Source organism: Canis aureus, unplaced genomic scaffold (assembly GCF_053574225.1).
Source record: "Canis aureus isolate CA01 unplaced genomic scaffold, VMU_Caureus_v.1.0 NW_027326405.1_RagTag, whole genome shotgun sequence".
NCBI classification, from domain to species: domain Eukaryota; kingdom Metazoa; phylum Chordata; class Mammalia; order Carnivora; family Canidae; genus Canis; species Canis aureus.
Window position 1 is genome coordinate 54,080 of NW_027554410.1, and position 21,310 is coordinate 75,389.

Genomic DNA, 21,310 nt, shown 5'->3' on the forward strand with positions numbered 1-21,310 from the left:
AGCGGCGGAGCATCTGCCTTCAGCTCAGGGTGTGATCTGGGAATCCCGAGATCAAGTCCCACATTGGGCTCCCTGCATGAAACCTGCTTCTCCCCGCTGCCTGTGTCTCTGCCTCTCTTTCTGTGTCTCTCATAAATAAATAAAAATCTTAAAAAAAAAAAAAAAAAGTTTACCTGTGGAAAAAATGAGAAATAGCTAAATCTTTAGCATTACAAATATGGATCACCTGGTGATTAGGACATTTAAAGCCAGATTCCTTTAAAATGTTCTAAGTAATTTTGCTTATGAATGATATTTTTGTATCTGCCTGAGGCTCAAAAAATAATCTCTGGATCTAGTGGTACCTCTCACCTACGTAGAGTCCAGATTTCACTAGTCATGAATTGAATGGCATCTTTGCTTAGAATAGCCATTCTTTTCCAGTTTGTCACAGCTCTCCTTGGAAAGAATGGTGCTGGGTGGTTTATCTTGTGATTAAGTCAGTCTGCTCGTTTCTCTTGAAAGATTATGGCACTTGCCAGTGTGACATGCTTAAGATTTTAGTGCCTGAAAAACCAGTTCTTAATCTGGTTGCTAATCATGTTTTTCCCTTTATGTTCTCCTATTTAATTCCAGTAGTTATTATGCTCTTTAACTGAAGAATCCTGAAGGGTGATTGTGAGTTTAATGGGTTGGATAGATAGGGAGCAGATAAAAAAAAGCTTCCTGGGAATCTTGGTGTGTGGAGAGATTACACCATGTTTTGGAGTCTATTAGACACTATTTCTTTGCATTTTCACAGGGAACAAATGCTGAGGATGAGACTAGTTTTGTTTTGGTTTTATTTTCAGTTGAGGTGAAATGTGCCCAACATAAAATTAAGTGTTGAAAACTGAACAGTTCAGTGAAATTTAGTGCATCCGTGATGCTGTCCTAGCTGGAACTAGAGCCCCCATCTAGTTCCAGAGCATTTTCATTAGTCCAAGAAGAACATCCATTAAGCAGTTCTCCCCAGGCCCTGGCAACCACCAGTCTGCTTTCCATCCCTAAGGATTTACCTGTTCCAGATATTTCACATAAATGGAACCATAAATATGTGACCCTTTGCATCTGGCTTCTTTCACTTAGCATGTTTTCAGGGCTCATCCATGCTGTATCATGTGTCAGAATTCCCTTCCTGTTATGGGTGAATAATACTCCATTGTGTGGCCGTACCACACTGTTGTCCACTCGTCTGTTGATGAACATCCGTGTCTTCTCCAACGTTCAGCCATTGCCAAGGGCGCTGTTGTCAGCAAGCCTCTGTGTGTGTTTTCAGTACTTGTTTCAGGTTCCTTTGTGTATTTACCTAGGAGCAGAATTGCTGGGTTCTCTGGTATTTTTTATGTTTAACTTTTTGAGTAATTGCTGTGCCGTTCTCTGCAGCAGCTGAATCACTGTACATTCCCACTAGCAATGTGCAAGGGTTCTGATTTCTCCCCAGCCCCCCAACACTTGCTATTTTATTTTATTTTATTATATTTTATTTTACTTTATTTTATTATATTTTTATTTTTATTTTTATTTTATTTTTTAAGATTTTGCTTATTTATTCATGAGAGACAAAGAGAGAGGCAGAGACACAGGCAGAGGGAGAAGCAGGCTCCATGCGGGGAGCCCGATGCGGGACTCTATCCCAGGACTCCGGGATCATGTCCTGAGGCAAAGCAGACGCTCAACCGCTGAGGCATCCAGGCGTCCCCTACATTTTTTTTATTGTAACCTTCCTACTGAGCATGTAGTGACTTCTTGTTGTGGTTTTGATTGGCCTTTCCTTAATAACTTAGGATGTTGATCTTTTCATGTGCTTATGGGCCATTTTTTGGAGAAATGTTTATTCAAATACTTCACTCATTTTTAAATTTGGCTTTTTGCATCTTATTGTTGAGTTTGAAGAGTTTCTTGTATAATACGGATACAAATTTGCAAATGACCTATATGATTTGCAAATATCTTCTCTCCTGTAAATTGTCTTTTTACTTTCTTGATGGTGTCCTTTGAAGGGCAGAAGTGTATAATTTTGTTGAAATCTAATTTATGAGTTTATTTTTGTCACTTGAACTTTTTTGGTCACAAAACCTAGTTTTTAACCCCGAATTTATCAGTCCCTTTTTTAAAAATAAAGATTTTATTTATTCATGAGAGACACAGAGAGAGAGGCAGAGACACAGGCAGAAGGAGAAGGAGGCTCCATGCAGGGATCCCGGTGCAGGACTCAATCCCAGAACTCGGGGATCATGCCCGACGCAGACGCTCAATGGTTGAGCCACCCAGGCATCCTTATCGGTCCCTTTTTTGATGATAGAGATTAGTGGAGACAGGAGAATAAATAAAATCTTATCAAAATACACCAAAGTTTAGCTAGGCTGCAACATTCCATAAAGCTTAGGATTCCTAAGCCACAGAGAAACACAACACAATTGAGTTGGAAGAAGGTGATTATATACCCTTTGTTTTCTTTTCATCCTAAAGGGACTCTCATTTCTTGCCAAGCCTTGGGGATGCAGTGATGCTGGTTTTCTGTCTGGCAAAGAGTAGAGCCAATTCTTGGATCCTTGGAATGTTTGACTTTTCAGGTGGTACTGGGGGAAGCTCTAAAGATAAATAGTTATTCTTTTATGTCTGAGCTTTAAGGCATCAGGAGTTGCACAATGTCAGTATGTCTTCTGACAAATGAATCCTTGAACCATCCAAGAAAACACAACCTTGATCTTTCCACAACTTGAGTTAGACTTCTTCTTCTATGATTAAAAAAAAAAAAAAATCCTCTTTTTAGATGAGGTTTTAAGCATTTGCTTCTGAGTACTTGAAGACATGTGTGAGTGCATGTATATACACATGTGCATGTATGTATTATTGTCTTAATTCTAGTTTACAGGAGGGGACAGGAAGGCCTGTGGCTTCCAACAAGGCCACTACCTGTGCAGAGCTTGTCTTGGATGTCTCACCAAAGACACAAAGAGTCATTTTAAAGAAGAAGGTAAGAAAATGTAGCACTTGGAATTTAGAAGAGGAGGTTTTGAGCCCTGGAAGGGCCTCTGGTCAAGGGAAGGGAGGCAGGCTGGACAGCTGGCTGGGTGGGGAGGGGACACGGGAGTCTCACCTGCTCGGGTTGGAGTTCTTCCTCCTATCCTATGATACCTGCTCCAGGAATTCCATGCCCTTCTCATCTCCGTTGCCCTTTTGGGGGTAACTTCCTTCTCGAATTCATTTTTTCCAGATTTGTGATTTGCTGTTTTCATTACTCTGTTTTTCTAGTCTACTTTTCCCTAAACTGAATGGGGAAATGATCAAACTGACAACTTTTTCCCTTTTCTTGCTGACAGACATTCTTTTCAGGTCAGTTGAGGGAAATGTTTCTGAGATATAGAGAGGAAGACAGTGAAATTTGGCCAGAAGCATCACAGAGGACAGAAGGACAGGAAGGATAAGTAGTTCAAACCTAAAAAAAATGAAAGCTATTTGAGAACAGAGAGGTGCAGAAGTGACTCTAAGAGGAGGAAGATTACCAAATTGCGTGATTTTTTAAAACACATTTACCTGAAAGCTGTGTTCTTGAAGATTTTCCAAAATATAAATCACACAGTCCAAAAATAATCCTGATAAGTGAATGTCTCTTGAACACGCCATTACCCTAATGCTGACAAAGGACCGGCCTTTTATAACCAAAAGTGGTATTGTGTGTGTCAGTGGTGTAGCTTCATTTGGATTTGAGTTTATACAGCTCCTCTCACATTTTTAAAAAAGTTTATTTATTTATTCGTGAGAGAGGCAGAAACATAAGCAGAGGGAGAAGCAGGCTCCATTCAGGGAGCCCGATGCAGGACTCGATCCCATGATCTGGGGATCACAACCTGAGCTGAAGGCAGGTGCTCAACCACTGAGCCACCCAGATGTCCCTCCTCTCACATTTTTAATTGGGGAGAGGTGTAGATTCAAATCATCTCGAATTTTGTACATCAAATGAAACTTTAATACATTTTTTTTTAAAGATTTTATTTATTTATTCATGAGAGACACAGAGAGAGGGGCACAGACACAGGCAGAGGGAGAAGTAGGCTCCATGCAGGGAGCCCAATGTGGGACTCGATCCCGGGTCTCCAGGATCACGCCCTGGGGGTGCTAAACCACTGAACCACCCCGCCTGCCCAATACGCGTTTTTAATTCACTTTTTGTTTTTAACCGCTTTATTGAGATATAATTCATATAGCATACAGTGTACTATTAAGGTTTGCAGTATATCCACAGATATGTCCGAGCATCATCACACTCAATTTCATAGCATTTCATCACCTCTAGAAGAAACCCTGTATCCTCCAGCTCTTGCCCCATTTTCCTCTCACCCCCTAGCCCTAAGCAGTCACTAACCTACTTTCCATCTCAATATAGCCCCCTGTTCTGGACTTCCGTATGAATGGTATTTTTTGAGTGGCCTCTTACACTGTGTCTAAGGTTCTCCTGCCTGTCACCCTATCAGTACTTCTGCGTCTATTCCTATATGATAACAGTTCAGAGTCCTGCAGTTCAGATCTGTGTACAGTGTTATCACACTCTTTTTATGGAAGGTTGTATCTATCAGATGCATTTGGGAACTAAGATTTGGGAATGGTGATGACTAAGGAGACCATGAGGCATAGTAATTGAAAGTAAACAGGTCTGGGGGCTTTTATTGGGAATTTTAAAGAAGAAAACTTTGAAAAGCCATAATCTAAAAATAAGATGCAGAAAGTCTGACAGAAGTCAAGTGAATTGAAAAAAGAAATGGCCGAGCCCTTGGAAAGGTTGTCAGATGGCTCTCCAAGAAGGTTCGAGCTGCTGTGGATGTTAACATGAATGGAGACAAACTCAGGAGTAAGGTGATTTGTCACCTGGATTTCGAGCACCTGGTGTGATCAGCACTACAGGAATGATAAGTAGCTTTTTAATTTCCAAGGGCCAGGTGACTGCGGAGCAGACAAAACAGATTTTTTTATGAAGTAGGAAAAACATTTGGAAAAAAGATGTTATAATTTATAGAACATTTTTACTGCTGTTAATTTCCCTTGATGGGGATGAAAACTGGTACATCAGAGGGTGGATATAAAGGAGTTACATTGACATCCAAAACTAGGCTGTATTCTAAGAATTAACGTTAGGAAATGGTCCTCTGCTCTTCAGTTGGAAACCAAGAGTAGAAAGTCTGACACCTTGGGTTTTTCATTGGTTCATTGGTTTTCTTCTTCTTACTTTTATTTTGAAAGGATCTCAAAGTCAGAGAAAAATTGACGGAAATTCGTCCTGTTACTGTTGATGTTAACTTTAGCACTTGATGAATGTGGTGTTTGCCAATCTCCTGCACTATAAGAAGAAGTTTCTGTCTTTCCCTTGTATTTAGTATATACTTTGTGGACAGGTACTTTGCCACTATGTAGCTATCCCGATCCTTGTCAGACTTTCTGTGTATTATGCATATGTATTGGCTTGGACTTCCATGGTGAAATACTATAGACTGGATGACTGGAATAATGGGAATTCATTTGTTACAGTCCTGGAGGCTGGGAGTTCCAGGATCAGGATGCTGGCCGTTTGGTTCCCTGCTGAGGGCCTACATCCTGGCTGGCAGATTTCTGCCCTCTCAGTGTCCTCAAATGGCAGTGTCGGGGATGATGGGGAGAACGAACGTATGCTCGTTGATGCCTTTCCTTGTAATGGCACTGATTCCATCGGAAGAGTCCTCCTCATATGCCCTGATCTAAACCTAATGATCACCCAAAGGTTCCATTTCCACATATCAAAATTTCAGATGCGGTCTCCAACTTAAGAATTTGGGGCGGGGTGTCAGTGTAGCCCATAGCATTGTGTATGTCATCAGGATGGATTCCTCTCTGAGTCCATGGGTTACCCGTTACTGTCAGGATCTATATTTAACACTCAGTTTCCATATTTGGCCAGTGGGAGCTCTTTGATCTTCTGTGTCCTCTTGACCTATGCCCCTCATTTTTTGAACACATCCTTACTTTTTAACAGCAAGTTATTCTTGGTTCATCTGTACCTTCCCTGCTATATTCCTGGACTTGCCACTTCTTCAGGGCACCCTGATCCCTTTTATCAGAGAATGGAAGTTAGAAAGCTAAAATGTGTTCACTGGGTGCACTTGTTGCCTCTGTGATGTCATTTCCAGGCTCGCCCAGGGGACAGAGCTAGGGGTTTTATGTGCACACAACATATGTATACCTGCACATGTGTGCCTGCACCCACGCTGTAGGATATGTACATGTACATACAGAATATACCTACACATATTTTATATAAGCATTTATATATTTTGCATATTGTTAAAATATTTATTTATTTATTCATTAGAGGCACAGAGAGAGAGAGACTGAGACATAGGCAGAGAGAGAGAGTCAGGCTCCATGCAGGGAGCCCAATGTGGGACTCATTCTCAGGATCCCAGGGGATCACGACCTGAGCCAAAGGCAGATGTTCAACCACTGAGCCACCCATGTGTTCCTATTTTGTGTATATTTTTTAGAGATTTTATTTGTTTATTCATAAGAGACAGAGAGAGGCAGAGACATAGGCAGAGGGAGAAGCAGGCTCCACGCAGGGAACCCGATGTGGGACTCGATCCCAGGACTCCAGGATCACGCCTTGGGCCGAAGGCAGGCGCCAAACCACTGAGCCACCCAGGGATACCCCTATTTTGCATATTTTTATTTTATTTTATTTTATTTTATTTTATTTTATTTTATTTTATTATTATTATTTTTTTATGATAGGCACACAGTGAGAGAGAGAGAGGCAGAGACACAGGCAGAGGGGGAAGCAGGCTCCATGCACCGGGCGCCTGACGTGGGATTCGATCCCGGATCTCCAGGATCGCGCCCTGGGCCAAAGGCAGGCGCTAAACCACTGCGCCACCCAGGGATCCCTATTTTGCATATTTTTATATCTCAGTATATTAAAAACCAGCAATTCACACTGATATTTCCAATTCCAGTCCAGTCCAGCATCACAAATACATTGATTTTCTCCATTTCCATATTTGTAAGTCCCTTGTCCAGCACTAAGAACATATTTGCTAATGTAACCACCTCCTCTGAATGTAACCCATCATCTGTCACCAGAGTTGCACCCCATCCTCCGTGTAAACACACTCTGGCACCTGGCTTGGCCTCCGATCGCCACCTTTTTCAGCCCCCAAGCTCGGAGGACTGCTCTTCTCACCTCTCTTTGTCTCTGACAGCACACAATAAGCTTCTAGCCTCCAGTCCCTTAGTATGGATCATCACCTACATTGAGCTCCAGCATCACACTCTGAGCTGTCCCCCCTCCAACACTCACAGTCCCCATGGACTTCTGTTTTCCTCAGTGTCATCTCAAGGTTTTAGGGCTAAATTGTAAGGGAAGGTAGGCTAGGGAACTGGAAGGAGAATGGTATATCTCAGATTTTGATTGATTAATTGATTGTACATCTCAGATTTTTAAATGGAAATGTTGGTAGTTTCCAACTCTGATGAGTCTACACTTAAGGGCAGACACTAGAGGAATCCATGTATGAAAACTCGATTTCATCCAGCATCTGTGCTTTGATTCCCAATCTGGAACACCTGCAGGATAATTGAGCTGTTTTCCCATGTGGTTTTGGCACCTCGGATCGAGGTGCTTTCTCATTTTGAACGCAGAAGTGAGCACGTGGGGATTGCATGTGTGCAGCTCAGTTTCCTCTGTCTTTACAGACACAGGAGGCCGTAGCACACAGGAAAAAGAGGAGCATATCTTCCTGGGTCTGAGTTTTGGTTTTGCCACTTAAGGATATATGATATCTGGTATTTTACATTCCTCATTGAGCCTCATTTTCTTACTGATCTAACAGGTTTGTGAGAAAGATCAACTAAGATGAGGTAGATAAAGTGCTGGGTGAAGAATTGTAGTCAGAACAACACAGTAAACATTTAGTGAGGCCACACCCTGTGCCTGGCATGCGCTAAGTGCCTTCTATTTGTTACACTTATCACAAGAACCCTAAAAGGGAGCTGAATTTCCCCCTTTGACGGATCAGGAAACAGAGGCTCTAAGAGGGATTTAATAACCCGTCCAAGGTCATTCAGCTTATAAATGGTGCAGCTGGATCTCAAATCCCGGTGCTTGACTCCAACATTCATATGACTTTGTTAGTTTTGACTGTGGAATGTAATGCCCAAGCTGTGTTTCCTGCACAGGGGCAGCATGGTACCCAGTGCCCTGTGTACGGTACCCACAAGTGTTGGTTGCTCTGAAGGAGCTCAGCTGGAAGAGTGGATGTGATCCTGACAGGTCTAGCTGGGGGAGTTACCTTCACACAGGAAGTATCCTAGATAGTTAGGGGTACTGAACTAGAATATCTGGATTGTGTTAGAAAGGCCATGTGAGTAAAATAGTTAAGTATGTTGGCTTTGAAATCAGGCTGTGGAGGTGAAATCACCGCCTACTGGTTATGTGGCCGGGGGAAGTTTCTTTATAACTTGAAGAAAATAACTTCCTTACCTGTGATAAAGATAATAATAGAATATGTGTCATTGGATTGTGTTAAGGATTAAATGAGCTACTACATGGAAGTCCATGATCACTGACTGGCACATGGTAAATTCTCAATGTATTGTTGTTATTATTACATTTGAAATATAACGGAATCTATAGACTTCCGTGGGTTGACCTAGAAGTCCAAGTGCTGTGTATAAAATATTCCAAAGAAGAAACTATATTTAGAATTAACCGCAACTTAGTATAACCTTTGAATTCAGTCAACTATATTTGAATATAATCAATTTATAAATTGGAAACCACCAATATAGTATACTTCCATTATAAACACGAAAAGGGAGAAGACATCTGGTAAATTCTAGTGGTCTGCCAGTTATGAGGATTACCAGTGATCAAATATAAAGAATATCGTATATAGTTTATAGAACTGGATCCCTCTTGAAGGTAAGGGTACCCGACGGTCACCACCTGGGACAGCAGTTACCCTAGCAATGCAGCTAATGGAAACTGGATTGAACCCCAACCCACTAGTTTGCTTAGAAAATACTGAGTATATGAAAAGAATACATTCTTAAAATTAAATGCATTATTTGTAACGTTTGGTTGTTTGGTACAAGAGTTCGGCATATTTCATCCACAGTGCAGCTTGGGATTGACAACAGCGGAAGTTAGAATTGAGCATGTATGTAGTGTAGACAGTGCCTTTGAGGGTAGTTTCCACTTGAGAACGTAGCCTGCGTGGAAGCCCTTGACGCCCTTGCCTGAGGCGTGGCTGCCCGTGACGGCTCCCTGTGTCCGCGTGTCTCTGCCCCCAGGAGCCCGGGAAGCGCTCGCAGCTGTGGAGGATGACGGGCGCGGGCATGCTGGCCCACGAGGGGTCTTCGGTGCCTCACAACCCCAGCAAGCCCCCTGCGGCCCGCTCCCCCGAGGGCTCCGCCATCTTGGACATCGCGGGTCTCGCTGCCGTAACCGACAACAGGTACTTTGCTAGGCAACTTTTGATGCGAGCCCATTGCTTCTAAACTCCGTTTCGGTGGAGATTCACACCAAAAAGTGAGTCTGTAAATGAAGTAAGAATTTTTATATTTTATATTGTGTTTTTCTTCAGTGAGAGACCTGTCACATTCCCAAATATGAGTTTTGGGGTCTTTATTTTATTTTTGTTAAGCTGTTGTTGAAATGCCCATGCAGACGTTTAAAAAAAATCCAACAGTAAGAAGGATATGTTATGAAAAAGTGAATTATCTCTTTGCACTAAACCTCCACTCCATTCCTTCGTAGAAGTGAGCAGATTTTTAAAGAATTTTTTAAGAATCTTGTTAAATCTTTTAAAAGCAGAAATAAATTATTGAGAGAATAATCAAATGCGTTTTTATGACCAACGCCTCGGATTCAAATCAGTTATCAGGGACAACTAAGTTACTTGGTAACTAAGTTACTTGATTTGCCTGTGCCTTAGTTTCTCCTCCCCCCCCCCAGGTTTTTTTTTTTTTTTCCTTGTGCCTTAGTTTCTTTATGCAGTCAGTATATTTGTTTCCAGTTGATACCTTATTCACTTTCAAAAGACTTTACATGACTTTAAAGTGAAAACCCAATATAAAATAAAAGTAATTGGAAATTTAATAGACAAAGCCTCTTGAAAATATTTTCAGACCTATTTGGCAGACGACCCTTCTCAAACTGATGACAGCTTGTTGCTGTGGGAATGCAGGGACCTGATTATTTCATTTACTGTGAATCCTTAAAAATATTGGAACTCCTTTGTGTGTCCCGTTTGTTGCTTTCCATTTTGTCTTATTCCTCTTCTCTCATTAAGAGATACCTAGCTGCCATGGGGTTCAGGCTATCTGCCCATTAATTTTAAGGGTGGAGGATATTGGAAGAAAAAAGAGGAAAACCACAATCCTGATATTCTCTTTAGGCCTAACATATTTGACTCCGAGGACTCACTGCATTTTCCCATATTCCAGATATGAGCCACTGATGCTAAGAAAGCCTGATCGCAGGCGAAGCACAACTCAGACATGGAGTTTCCGGGAAGGAAAACTGACCTGTGGTTTGCATGGGTTGGTTGTCCAGGTCAGTAGTGTTTGACACCCTCAGTTGCAGCAAGCCGTGGTTGAGCCGCCCTCGAAGCAAAGTCTCAATTAAGATACACACATTGAAAAGGGGAAATCATTATAGAACAAACATAGCTAGGAAACTCAAGGAACTTTTGTTGTGCATCTGTGTGTATTTAGGGGGAAATATTCTTAAAATATTAAGAATATGATATATAAAAAATGTATTGGGAATGATTGCCTGTAAGTAATGGGATTTTTTTTTTTTCTTGGCTTATCTGGATTGTTTTTCTTTGGCGATATAAATTACCTATGTAATTTTTTTTTTTTTTTTTTTTTTTTTTGTAATTTTTAAAAGAAAGAAAGAAAAATGCCAGCTAAAGGTCTACCCCCAACTTCAGCGGATTGGTTTTAGTCCTGTGGAGTTAATCTAATATCTACAACAGACTTTTGTGAAGTGTTCTAGGAGGTGGTGAGCCATCATCATGGGTTCTATATTTTCCAGATTCTGTTTATTTCTGCATTCTTAATGGTGCCCAAATAAGCATTTAATTATTATAGCAAATGTCAGAATGAAGATTGCTGGTCAGTTTCTTTTGTCTTCAATCTGTCTACCTCATGGTAAACTGCCAGGTACTTTCTAAGCAAATATGTGTTTAGAAAATTACCAGGAGTTTGGATTTTCTGCCTTTCTGTCTTCAGGCCAGAAATGAGGCCATGGGTCTGAGATGAGTAGGTAGGATGTTGTCGCAGAGGTTTGGGCATAGAGCTGAACAACATGTGTGACCTGGTGCAGTCTCTGCCTCAGCCCAGGACTTTACCCCAAAAAAAGATACATAGGAGAGCATCAGTCCCTGGCTAGAGGACTCTTAATGTGTTAGTCCCTGGTGGATACCAGCCTGTCCCTTCACAGTGGGAGGAGGTTCTCCAGGGCAATGAGCAAAATTAGAAGGAGCCTCTGCCTGCTGTTTGGTGAGATTTATTTTATCTCTCTTGCCCTGAGCTTTTCTTGTCAAACATAAGCTGCTTGCTTCTATGAGGCACACATCTGGAATGGATTTGTGATTTTCAATTAGCAATACAATTCAGGCTTCTGGAGGCAAGAGAGGGCGCGCTGTAATTGTTGGGTCCTGGGTCTGACCTGGACTTTCCTTCCGGTTTGTTCCTAAAGCCCATGTAATTCGAATTCTCTTAGAACAGCCCTTCCCCCACCCCGCCTCGGAATCCTTTTCTGGTGTTTGTTGTTTCTTGAATCTATTTCATCATTTCTGTGGTTGTGAATGACCCCATAGTAACAGTATTTAGCCGAGCAGGGTGTGCTTTGGTTAGGGAAATAAGCTTGTGTCAACCTTATTATTCTAAATAAAGTAATTGAGGGCATTAAACATCTTCTGACACTGCCCTGTTAAGGTTGTGTACACACTTTCTTTCCAAACTTAAAACAATCATAAAATGCTTTCTCCATGTTGAAATCTCTCCTGTAAACCCAGCTCAGAGTTTCCTTTTCGTTACTCATATTTAAAAATTAACAAAGGGGATTGAGACACTCTAGCCATTGTCTTCTCTAGCCCTGTATCTGCTGTTCCATAGGCACGGTCCAGTAAACTTCCATTTTGCTTGGGGCAAAGAAGATACTTTCCTCCAATGATCTGAATAGCTGGCTCTCAGATGACATTCACCGTTCCCTGTTTCATTTTAGAAGAGATGCCATCTTTTGAATATTTGAGCTGACTCTCCAACCGTAGACCTGTTTGGGGAGGTTTTCAACTCTAGAATTTGCTTCTTATTGGAAAGCTGAATGATAGTTATAATTGATTTATTTTCAGAATGTTTCAGATTTTTAAGCAAACCCAAATGAGAATACTCAGAGAAACAGGACTTTGGTACGTTTTTAAAGCTTATTTTAATGACTAGAAGTTATGACTAAACCAATATACTCTGTTCTTACTCAGAATTCCCTAAATTCATATAGCATAACTTTCCATCTTTCCCAGATAATCCTCCTGGTTTTCATCTTCAGTAAAGCTGAAGAAACAGTAAATACTTTGTTAAAAATTGACCATGACACTTCAAAAGAGAATTTAAATTTGATAACTTGTTTAAAATGACATGTTAAATTGTCAAAGTCAGTGCCTTTCCCTTTTCTTAGACTTCTTTATTCTTTTAGGCCAAAGGAGGGCTTTCTGGTTTGTTTGATGGAGCTGAAGTTGTTCTTGGTCCTGATACTTCCATGGAGCTTTTGGGGCCAGTTCCACCTGAACAACAGTTTATCAACCAAAAAATGAGACCTGGTTCCGGAATGTTATCCATCAGAGTCATCCCAGATGGACCAACTAGAGCACTCCAGGTGATAATTTATCATAAGAACTGATGTGAATCTCACTGTACTTTCCCCCCACACATTGGGTTATTCATTTAACAAATACTTATTGAAACATTTATGTTGGCTATGGGAGTATAATGTCCTTGTTTATAAAATGGGGGTATAAGACCTACTTCATAAAGTTGTTATAAGAATCAAAGTATAAAAATATAAGATGATATAAAAAAGGTATGAGAATTAAAGAAGGCAATACCGAGAATAGTACATATGATTATTTTCAATCATTATATATTGTAAATATTTAAATAATTAAAAATAATAAATAAATAATTGATATATTAACAACATTAATAACAAGATACATGAGGTCCTTGGTCAGACAATGACAGTATTGTGTTTTGAAAGCAGGAGTGGAGGGTGTTCTACAGAGTGCGCGGGAAGGATTTACATTCCCGGACTTGGAGGCTTCCTAAGAGGAGTAATATTTAAGCTGAGTTTTCAGTCCTTGACTGAAAGGAGTTAGCCAAATCAAAAGGGAAGGTGGAGGATCTGTGCCCTAATAATAGTGCTCATTCAACAGTTATTTACTGAGCATTTCTTAGAGCCAAGCACGATTCTCAGTACTGAGTACATACTACTGAACAAATGGACAAAATTCCCTGCGGTCTTGGAGCTCACATTCTGGAGGGGTAGACAAACAAGAAGCCAACAACGTAATAAATCATATAGGATTTGCAAAGTTGATAAACGAAGGCCTGGAGATAAAAGGGAGTGGCCCAATTGGCACAGAGAGTATGCGCCAAGATAATGCTGGAGACAGAAGCAGGGGCCAGATTACAAAAAGCCTGATAGATGCTACAAGTTATGTGGGTTTTCTGTGACAGTGCAGTCAGGGAATGACACGACCAGAAATTTATTTTACATTGCTCATTCTGTCTCCAACGTGGAGGACTAGAGCAGATGAAAACTAGAGATAGAAGACCAGCTGAGGGCAACTGCAGTGATCTGGATGAGAGATTATGGCAGCCCGTACTGGAGCGTGGCAGGGGTGCTCCTGAAGAGGTTGGCGAGAACCAAGCAGAAATGGGAACTTATCGAGGAGTAGAGTCTGGCAGATGTAGTGATTGATTGAAGGTGGTGAGGATGAGAGAGAGGAAGGAGCCAGGAATAGCCTTCAGGATTCTGAGTTGGGCAACTTGGAGGACAGTAATCCATGTCACTGAGATATGAATACAGAGCTGACTTCTGGGAGAAATGAGGAGTTATGTTTTGGACTTGTTAGTAAATGCTGTCCACATGAAAGTGTCCATCAGTCAGTGTAAATATGGGTCTGACGCTCAAGGGAGAGAGATCTGTACTGGAGATACAGGTTTATCAGGTCACGGTGTAATGAAAGAGCTGAGGGAAAGAGGGAGGATGCTGGTGTGCACCAGTGAACTCTCTGAGGTATATCATAATCCACAATATCTCTTGTACAAGCACTCTTTTAAGGCAAACATTGAATGCAGTGATGTTGAGGTTTGCATACTTTGACTTGACCAGTAATTCTAGATCACCTGTCGATGATGCCTGACCCTCACCATCTGAGGCTCTCAAGGTCTAGCGTGGCATTTGCCGTGTAGACTTAAAACCAAGTTTACTTTATTATTACCCAAGTCTTACTTGGCAGTGCTTCCAAAACCCTTAACTTCCATAAGATTATGGAGCAGATAGTGACTTTTGACCTCTACAGTTGATATGGAACAGGTTTCGCTGTGGAAGTATGAGCCCTCTTAGTACAGTGTTTTATTCAACTTCAGATAACAGATTTCTCCCAACGGAAAAGTGATCGTTCATCGTATGAAGTGGATGAACTTCCTGTTACTGAACAAGAGGTACAGAAATTAAAGAACCCAGACACAGAGCAGGAATTGGAAGTAAGTTTTAAGTATTGCAAATTCATTTCTTTATCATTAATTTGTTTAGAATTTTGCTCTGTGGTTTTCTCAGTTTTAGACCTATTTTCTCTCTGCCCTTGTGAATTCTAAACATAGCTGTTGCTTCATGGTGTTTAATGTCATCACAACATGAATGTGTGAACATGTTAATTAAATGACAGCTAAAGTTGAATGGGAGTGTAATAATGATCGCTGAAATAAGATGACAATAAAGAAAAAAAATTGAATTTTTACAGGACTGAGGATCAAGAATAGGCAAACTAGATTTTTTGAGGGGCCCCAGTTTTCTCTTGTCATCTTTCTTCCTCTCTCCCTTGTTTGGGTTTTGGAAAGTGAAAGTTTGAAAAGGAACCTGAGGAGCAGCCCAGGTGGCTCAGCAGTTTAGTGCTGCCTTCAGCTCAGGCCATGACCCTGGGGTCCCGGGATCGAGTCCCACGTCAGGCTCCCTCCATAGAGCCTGCTTCTCCCTCTGTCTGTGTTTCTGCCTCTCTCTGCATGTGTCTCTCATGAATAAATAAATAAAATCTTAAAAAAAAAAAAGAAAGGAATCTGAGGTGAAGATGAAAATGTACACTTACTGGATATTTATTCAGTGATTTAGAAAAAAATTAAGGCCCTACATGTAAAGCACTGTGTTGGATATTATGGAAGTTCAGTAACTAGCTTACTAAAAAGCTTGCATCCCAAATAGGGAGAAGGATTCTCAGTTACTTAACTGTAATGAAATGCAAATGTCCTCAGTACTCTGAGAGAGGTATTATCATATCCTATCACTTTGGAGTTCTGGGTGGGGTGTGCACTGTGCCCTGAGAGAAAGGCTCCTAGTGAGAGGCTGGAGTTGGATAATATGACTCTTGTCTAAGTGGCTTTCACCTGCTCAGAGGTAAAGTAGAGGGATATAAGGCCATTTATTTTGTACTCTCCTGGCTACTTTGACCTCTTTTTTTTTTTTTTTTTTGGCCTCTTTTTAAACTGTCATTGTGTTGTATTTTGGTTTCCTTTCAGGTGCTTGTGAAGTTAGAAGGTGGAATTGGGTTGTCCTTAATTAATAAAGTCCCAGAAGAACTGGTTTTTGCAAGTCTTACAGGAATCAATGTGCATTATACACAGTTGGCAACGAGTCACATGCTTGAGCTCAGCATACAGGATGTACAGGTAATGGAGGGGCGTTTAGAACTTGTTAAATCTCCTTGTGTTCTTACTGAGTACCCACCTAGGTCCAGTGTTTGGTGTTCTAAAAACATTAATGCTTTGGCAGAAATATCTTACTGTGGCTTTCAAAAAAGTATTCTATGAAAATAATTGTTGTTGTCTATGTTTATTTCACCAATTTTTCTATATAGTAGCCAGTTCATCCGTAACTTAGATAATTTAGTCAAAGTGGTGTGGAGGAAGGTGGCCCATGATTCCCCATTTGCCAATAGGAAAAAATAACAGGAAATCATGTAACCATCATTAGGGGAATCGAAGTTCATTATACAGAGAAAAAAAATAAAGGAACTGGACTATGCTTCTGGCCAAGATGTACTAACAGGGGCCAGATTTACTCTTTTACCTGAAGCAACCCCCAAGTTCAGATAAAATAAGGAGACTGCAGGTTTAAAGCACAGTAAACCAGGCATCAAAAGACTGACTCCTGAGATGTGGGGGAACAAAAGAGCTGAGCCCTGCATTCACCTCAGTTACTGCCTTGAGAACGTTTCCAGACTATGGCCTTGTGAGGAGGGAGACTGAGACAGAGCCGAGCAGTGTGAATGAGCTAAATAGGCAGAGCAGAGGGATCCAAGACTGAGACATCTAGAGTTCACAGGGTAGCCTACCTGGGAAGAACATGCTGCATGGAAAGAAAGCTCAGGAGATCTGCAGAGGGGTTCCGTGAGCGTTTAGCAGAGGACAGATCAATGATGCATGTAAGGAAACTATCATCTGAACCATCCAAAAGGATCAGGAATGCATCTGCTGCTCACCCAGTGCTGGGGATGGATTTTGTTCCCCTAGCCAGACTGGAAACACTAATAACATATGTGAGTTGGGAAGAATCCTCCAGCAAGTCCTGCCTTTGTAGTGAACTATAATTAGCCCTCTGCTGAGCACTGTTCCAGACCTACCTAACAAATCATAAAAGGAAAATCGGAAAGGGTCGATCTGTTTCCAAGTAATTTAACTGTATCCCTGAACAAAGCTCAAGATTTAATGGAATACAAAAATACCCAGCACCCAGCAAAGTAAAATTCACAATATCTGGCATCCTGTCAAAAATTACCAGGTGTGCAAAGGGGCAGGAAAACACAATATATAATGAGAATAATCAGTCGAACTAACCCAGGCTAACACAGATGTTAGAATTTTCAGAGAGGGACATTAAAACTGTTATTATAACTGCATTGTATATTGTTCTAAAGTTAAGTAGAGACATAGAAGATATGAAAGACTCAAATTTCTAGAGATTAAAATGAAATGAAAACCACACTGCATTCAATTAATAGCAGGTGACACAGTACAGAAAAAAAATTAGTGAACTTGAAGATATAGCAATGAAACGTGTCCAAATTGAAATGCCCAGAGGAAAATAATCCATAAAAAGAAAACGGCATCAGTGGCCTATGGGACAACCTCAAACACCTAACATATGGATAATTGGAGTCCTCGAAGGCTAAGAGTGAGAAGAGGGCATATAAAAAATATTTGAAGAAATCTTGGCCATAAATTTTCCAAACTAAACCCACAGAAGTTCAAGCACAAACCCAAACATGCATGCGTGTGCATGCACACACATGAAGGAAACTATACCAAAGTATGTCATAATTACTCAAAAGCAATGATGATATATCCAGATTAAACAAGACCTGTCACATGCCAGGAGCAAAAGTGAACATGAGACCTGACTTCTCATTGAGAATGATGTGAGTGAGAAGATAGTAACATCTTTAAAGTACTAGAAAAACTGTCAGCCTAGGATTCTGTGCCCAGTGAATATATCTTTCAAAAACTAGAATGAAATAAAAATGCTTTTAGACGTGCAAAAGCTAAAAGAGCTCATTACCAGCATCATGCTAAAATAATAATAATAATAATAATAACATTCAGGCAGAAGGGAATGGTAGTAGCTGGAAATCTGGATCTATACAGAGGAATGAAAAGCACCTGGAATGATAAATACACAGGTAAATGGTATTATTTTCTAATCTTTTAGATCTCTTTAAGAGATAACTACTTAGACAAAACTGACAGCACTATATTTTGGAGTCTATAACACGTTAGGGTAAGAATGACAATAGCATGAAGCAGGGGTAGGGGAGAAGTGGAAGTATGTTAACTGTAATGTTCTTAAAAGCAAAGTAGTCTGCTATGATTTGAATGTAAACTGGTAAGTTAAAGATGAGTACCATAAACCCTAAGGCAACAAAGAGCTACAACTGATAATCCAACAAAGGAGAGAAGATGAATAACCCAAGAGAAGGCATAACAAGCAGAAAACATGGGAAAGAACAGATGAGACAAATAGGAAACAAATAGCAAGATGGTAGACTCATTCAAACCTAACTGTACCAATTAAATAAACATAAATGTTAATAAACACCTCCAACTGAAAGGCAGAGATGATCAGATTGGATTAAAAATCGAGTTCCAAGTATGTGCTGCCTCCAAGGAACATAGTAAATTAAAGACACAAATAGGTTAAAAAGAATGGAAAAAAGACGTACTGAGCTGGAACTAGTCCTAAGAAAGTGGGAACGGCTAGATTCCTGTCAGAATCTATTACAGAGCAAAGCATGTTAACAGGAATAAGGAAGGTAGTTTCCTAATGATAAAAGAGATGGTTTATCAAGAGGATATAACGATCCCGACTATTTATGTACCTGAACGTAGGGCTTTGAAATACAGGAAGCAAAAACTGATAGCAGTGAAAGAAGAAATGGACAAGTACACGATTATAGTGGAAAATTTCACTACGCTCTCTGAATAATTGATAGAATTATCAAATAAGCAGCAGCTCATCAAAGGCATATGAGACTTGAATAGCACTGCCAGCCAAGTAGCCCAATTGACGTTTATCCAGCAGCCCACCCAGCAACAGCAGAAAACATGTTCTTCCCCAGTGTGCAGGAAACTTCCAAGAGAGACCATATTCTGGACCAGAAAGCAACGCCCAAGTGCAAAAGGATTCAAGTCACACACAGTCTATTCTCTGATGACAATGGAATCAAAGTAGAAATAGCAGAAAGATAGTTGGAAAAGTCCCCCAGATGATTGGAAACTAAAAAACACACTTCTGAAATAGCTCAGAGATCAAAAAAGAAATCAAAAGAGAAATTAGAATATATTTGAACTGAATAAAGACAAAAACACAACATGTCAAAGTTGGTGGAACGCTCCTGGACCTGTACCGAAGGGAGATTTATAGCTGTATTAGAGGAGAAAGTTCGGGAAACTATGGACTCAGGTATCATCTTAAGAAACTAAACAACAACAAAGTAAGTCCCAAATTAGCAGAAGAAAGGAAATAAAACTAAGAATCCCAGTGGAAATCACTTCAGTGATTCACTTTCAGTGAACAACCATGGAAAAAAAGGAGGAAATGGGTCAAAAGCTGTATCTTTGAGAAGATCAGTTAAACTAACAAACTTCTAAGGAGTCTGATCACGAGAGAAAAAAGAGAAGACACAAATCACTGATACCAGGAGAAGGAGAGGTGCCAGACAAGCCAAAAACTTGACAGTTGTCTGGGGGACGGAGCTTTTGGGAGGAGCTGAAAGCTTGTCCTGTCCCCGCACTGGCCACTGGGTTGTGTGGCTGGCTCTTGACTTTCAAGGCCACTGCAGACCTGGGGAGGGGACCGTGGGAATGCCACAGAGCTGGCCGTTCATGCTGCCTTTCAGCTAACTTTCTCCAGTAAATGACCCCTGGATTGTTGCAAGCGTTTGGTTAACTTTCAGAGCTCTGATAAGGTTGATTTTGACAGTTTCCATTAGAGGGGTTTTTTTTTGTTTGTTTAAGATTTTATTTATTTATTCATGACAGAGAGAGAGAGAGGCAGAGACACAGGCAGAGGGAGGGGGAGAAGCAGGCTCCACGCAGGGAGCCCGACACGGGACCCGATCCCAGGTCTCCAGGACCACACCCTGGGCCAAACCGCTGGGCCACCGGCGCTGCCCTCCGCTAGAGTTTTGTTGTCATGCCGTCAAGACAGCTGTTCTGTTTGTAGCATCATGCTTGCAGCTTTTCTTTCCAGCTGCCAGCAGGATTAATGTGTCCAGGAAACCAGTTCCTGGTAAACATTTCCAGAAGAAGGATCCAAAGACCTAGACTGTGGTTCTTTCCCCAGGTGGGCACCCTGTGTTCCTCCTGGAAGTGGGCAGTCTGTGCCCATCTCCAGGGTGTCCTCCTGCGGACCCATGCACTGCTGTCCATACCAAAACTCCTTTCAGAAAAATGTTTTCTTTTGTCTTATATCACAAAGAGCAAATTGTTCAGGCTAATCACATCCCATTTGATTGAGGACAGATAGAAAGTTATTATCTTTGTCTTTTTTTTTTTTAACCTCAGAGAGAAAATTCAAGGAGCCATTTGAGCTTTGTGAATTTCATTAACTTTTTAATCAAAAATTTTTTTTCTGCTATAATACCTCTTGATTTAATGTGGGCTGTAAGTCATAGAAAGTAAACAGATTTGAGAGTTTACTATGATGACAGCATTGGGAGAAAGGACGTTTAAAAATAGAAAATAATGGTCCCGTCCTTAGGGAGCATCTAATCTAATTGGCAGAATAAAACTAGAATTCATAACTCTTATACATCTTGTATCAAATGTGTTTGGGGAAAGAATAAAGGAGAGGTTAGAGTAAGGTGAGAACTTTTGTGTTTCCTCTATTGGATATGACAGGTCGTTCATTTAGTGAGTAAATTCTTAGAGCAGCAGCAGTGCCCCGGGCATGGCACTAGGCTCTAGCGATACAGCCGTGACTCAGAAGATGAAGGCTCAGCTTCCTTTGGGCTAATTACAGCCTCGGGAAGGAGGCAGCCTGTAAGGTCCCAAGCAGGCGAGTATAATGATTGGCACCAGTGGGAATTGCTAAAAAGAATACAGAAGGATGGTGCTACTCTTTAGGTGAAGTGGCCTGGGAAGTTCCTCCCGAAGAAGTGAGAGCTGAGCTTGAAGGAAGAGAATGAGTGCAGAAGGATGTTAGGGTCAGAAGCTTTCCCTCAGAATTCAGACTCTGAGAGGACAGTTGCCCCCCTTTTGGGGAATAGCCAGCAGGCTCATGTGTGGGGGTTGTAGTGGACCTGGAGGGGAGTGCTGTGTGCTAAAGACGGGGAAGTAGGCACTGTGTGTCATGGCGTGGTGAGAAGTTTGGTTTCATCCCAAGAGGAAAGGAAGCCACTGACAGACAGATGTAAAGGGAGGAGGGACATGACTTGATTTGTATTTTTGAAAGATCACTTTGCTGCTGTGCAGGGAGTACACG

At 41.1% G+C, this 21,310-nt stretch overlaps 1 protein-coding gene across 1 annotated transcript in view; it reads left to right on the forward strand.

Moving 5' to 3' along the window:
• LOC144309444 (intermembrane lipid transfer protein VPS13D-like) overlaps positions 1-21,310 on the forward strand; it is a 192,002-nt gene that overhangs the window by 51,975 nt on the left and 118,717 nt on the right. The window contains exons 26-31 of the mRNA XM_077890491.1: positions 2,890-2,998; positions 9,340-9,503; positions 10,495-10,603; positions 12,752-12,931; positions 14,707-14,823; positions 15,850-15,999. Coding sequence (XP_077746617.1) covers positions 2,890-2,998; positions 9,340-9,503; positions 10,495-10,603; positions 12,752-12,931; positions 14,707-14,823; positions 15,850-15,999 — 829 coding nt within the window. The remainder of the gene's footprint in view (positions 1-2,889; positions 2,999-9,339; positions 9,504-10,494; positions 10,604-12,751; positions 12,932-14,706; positions 14,824-15,849; positions 16,000-21,310) is intronic.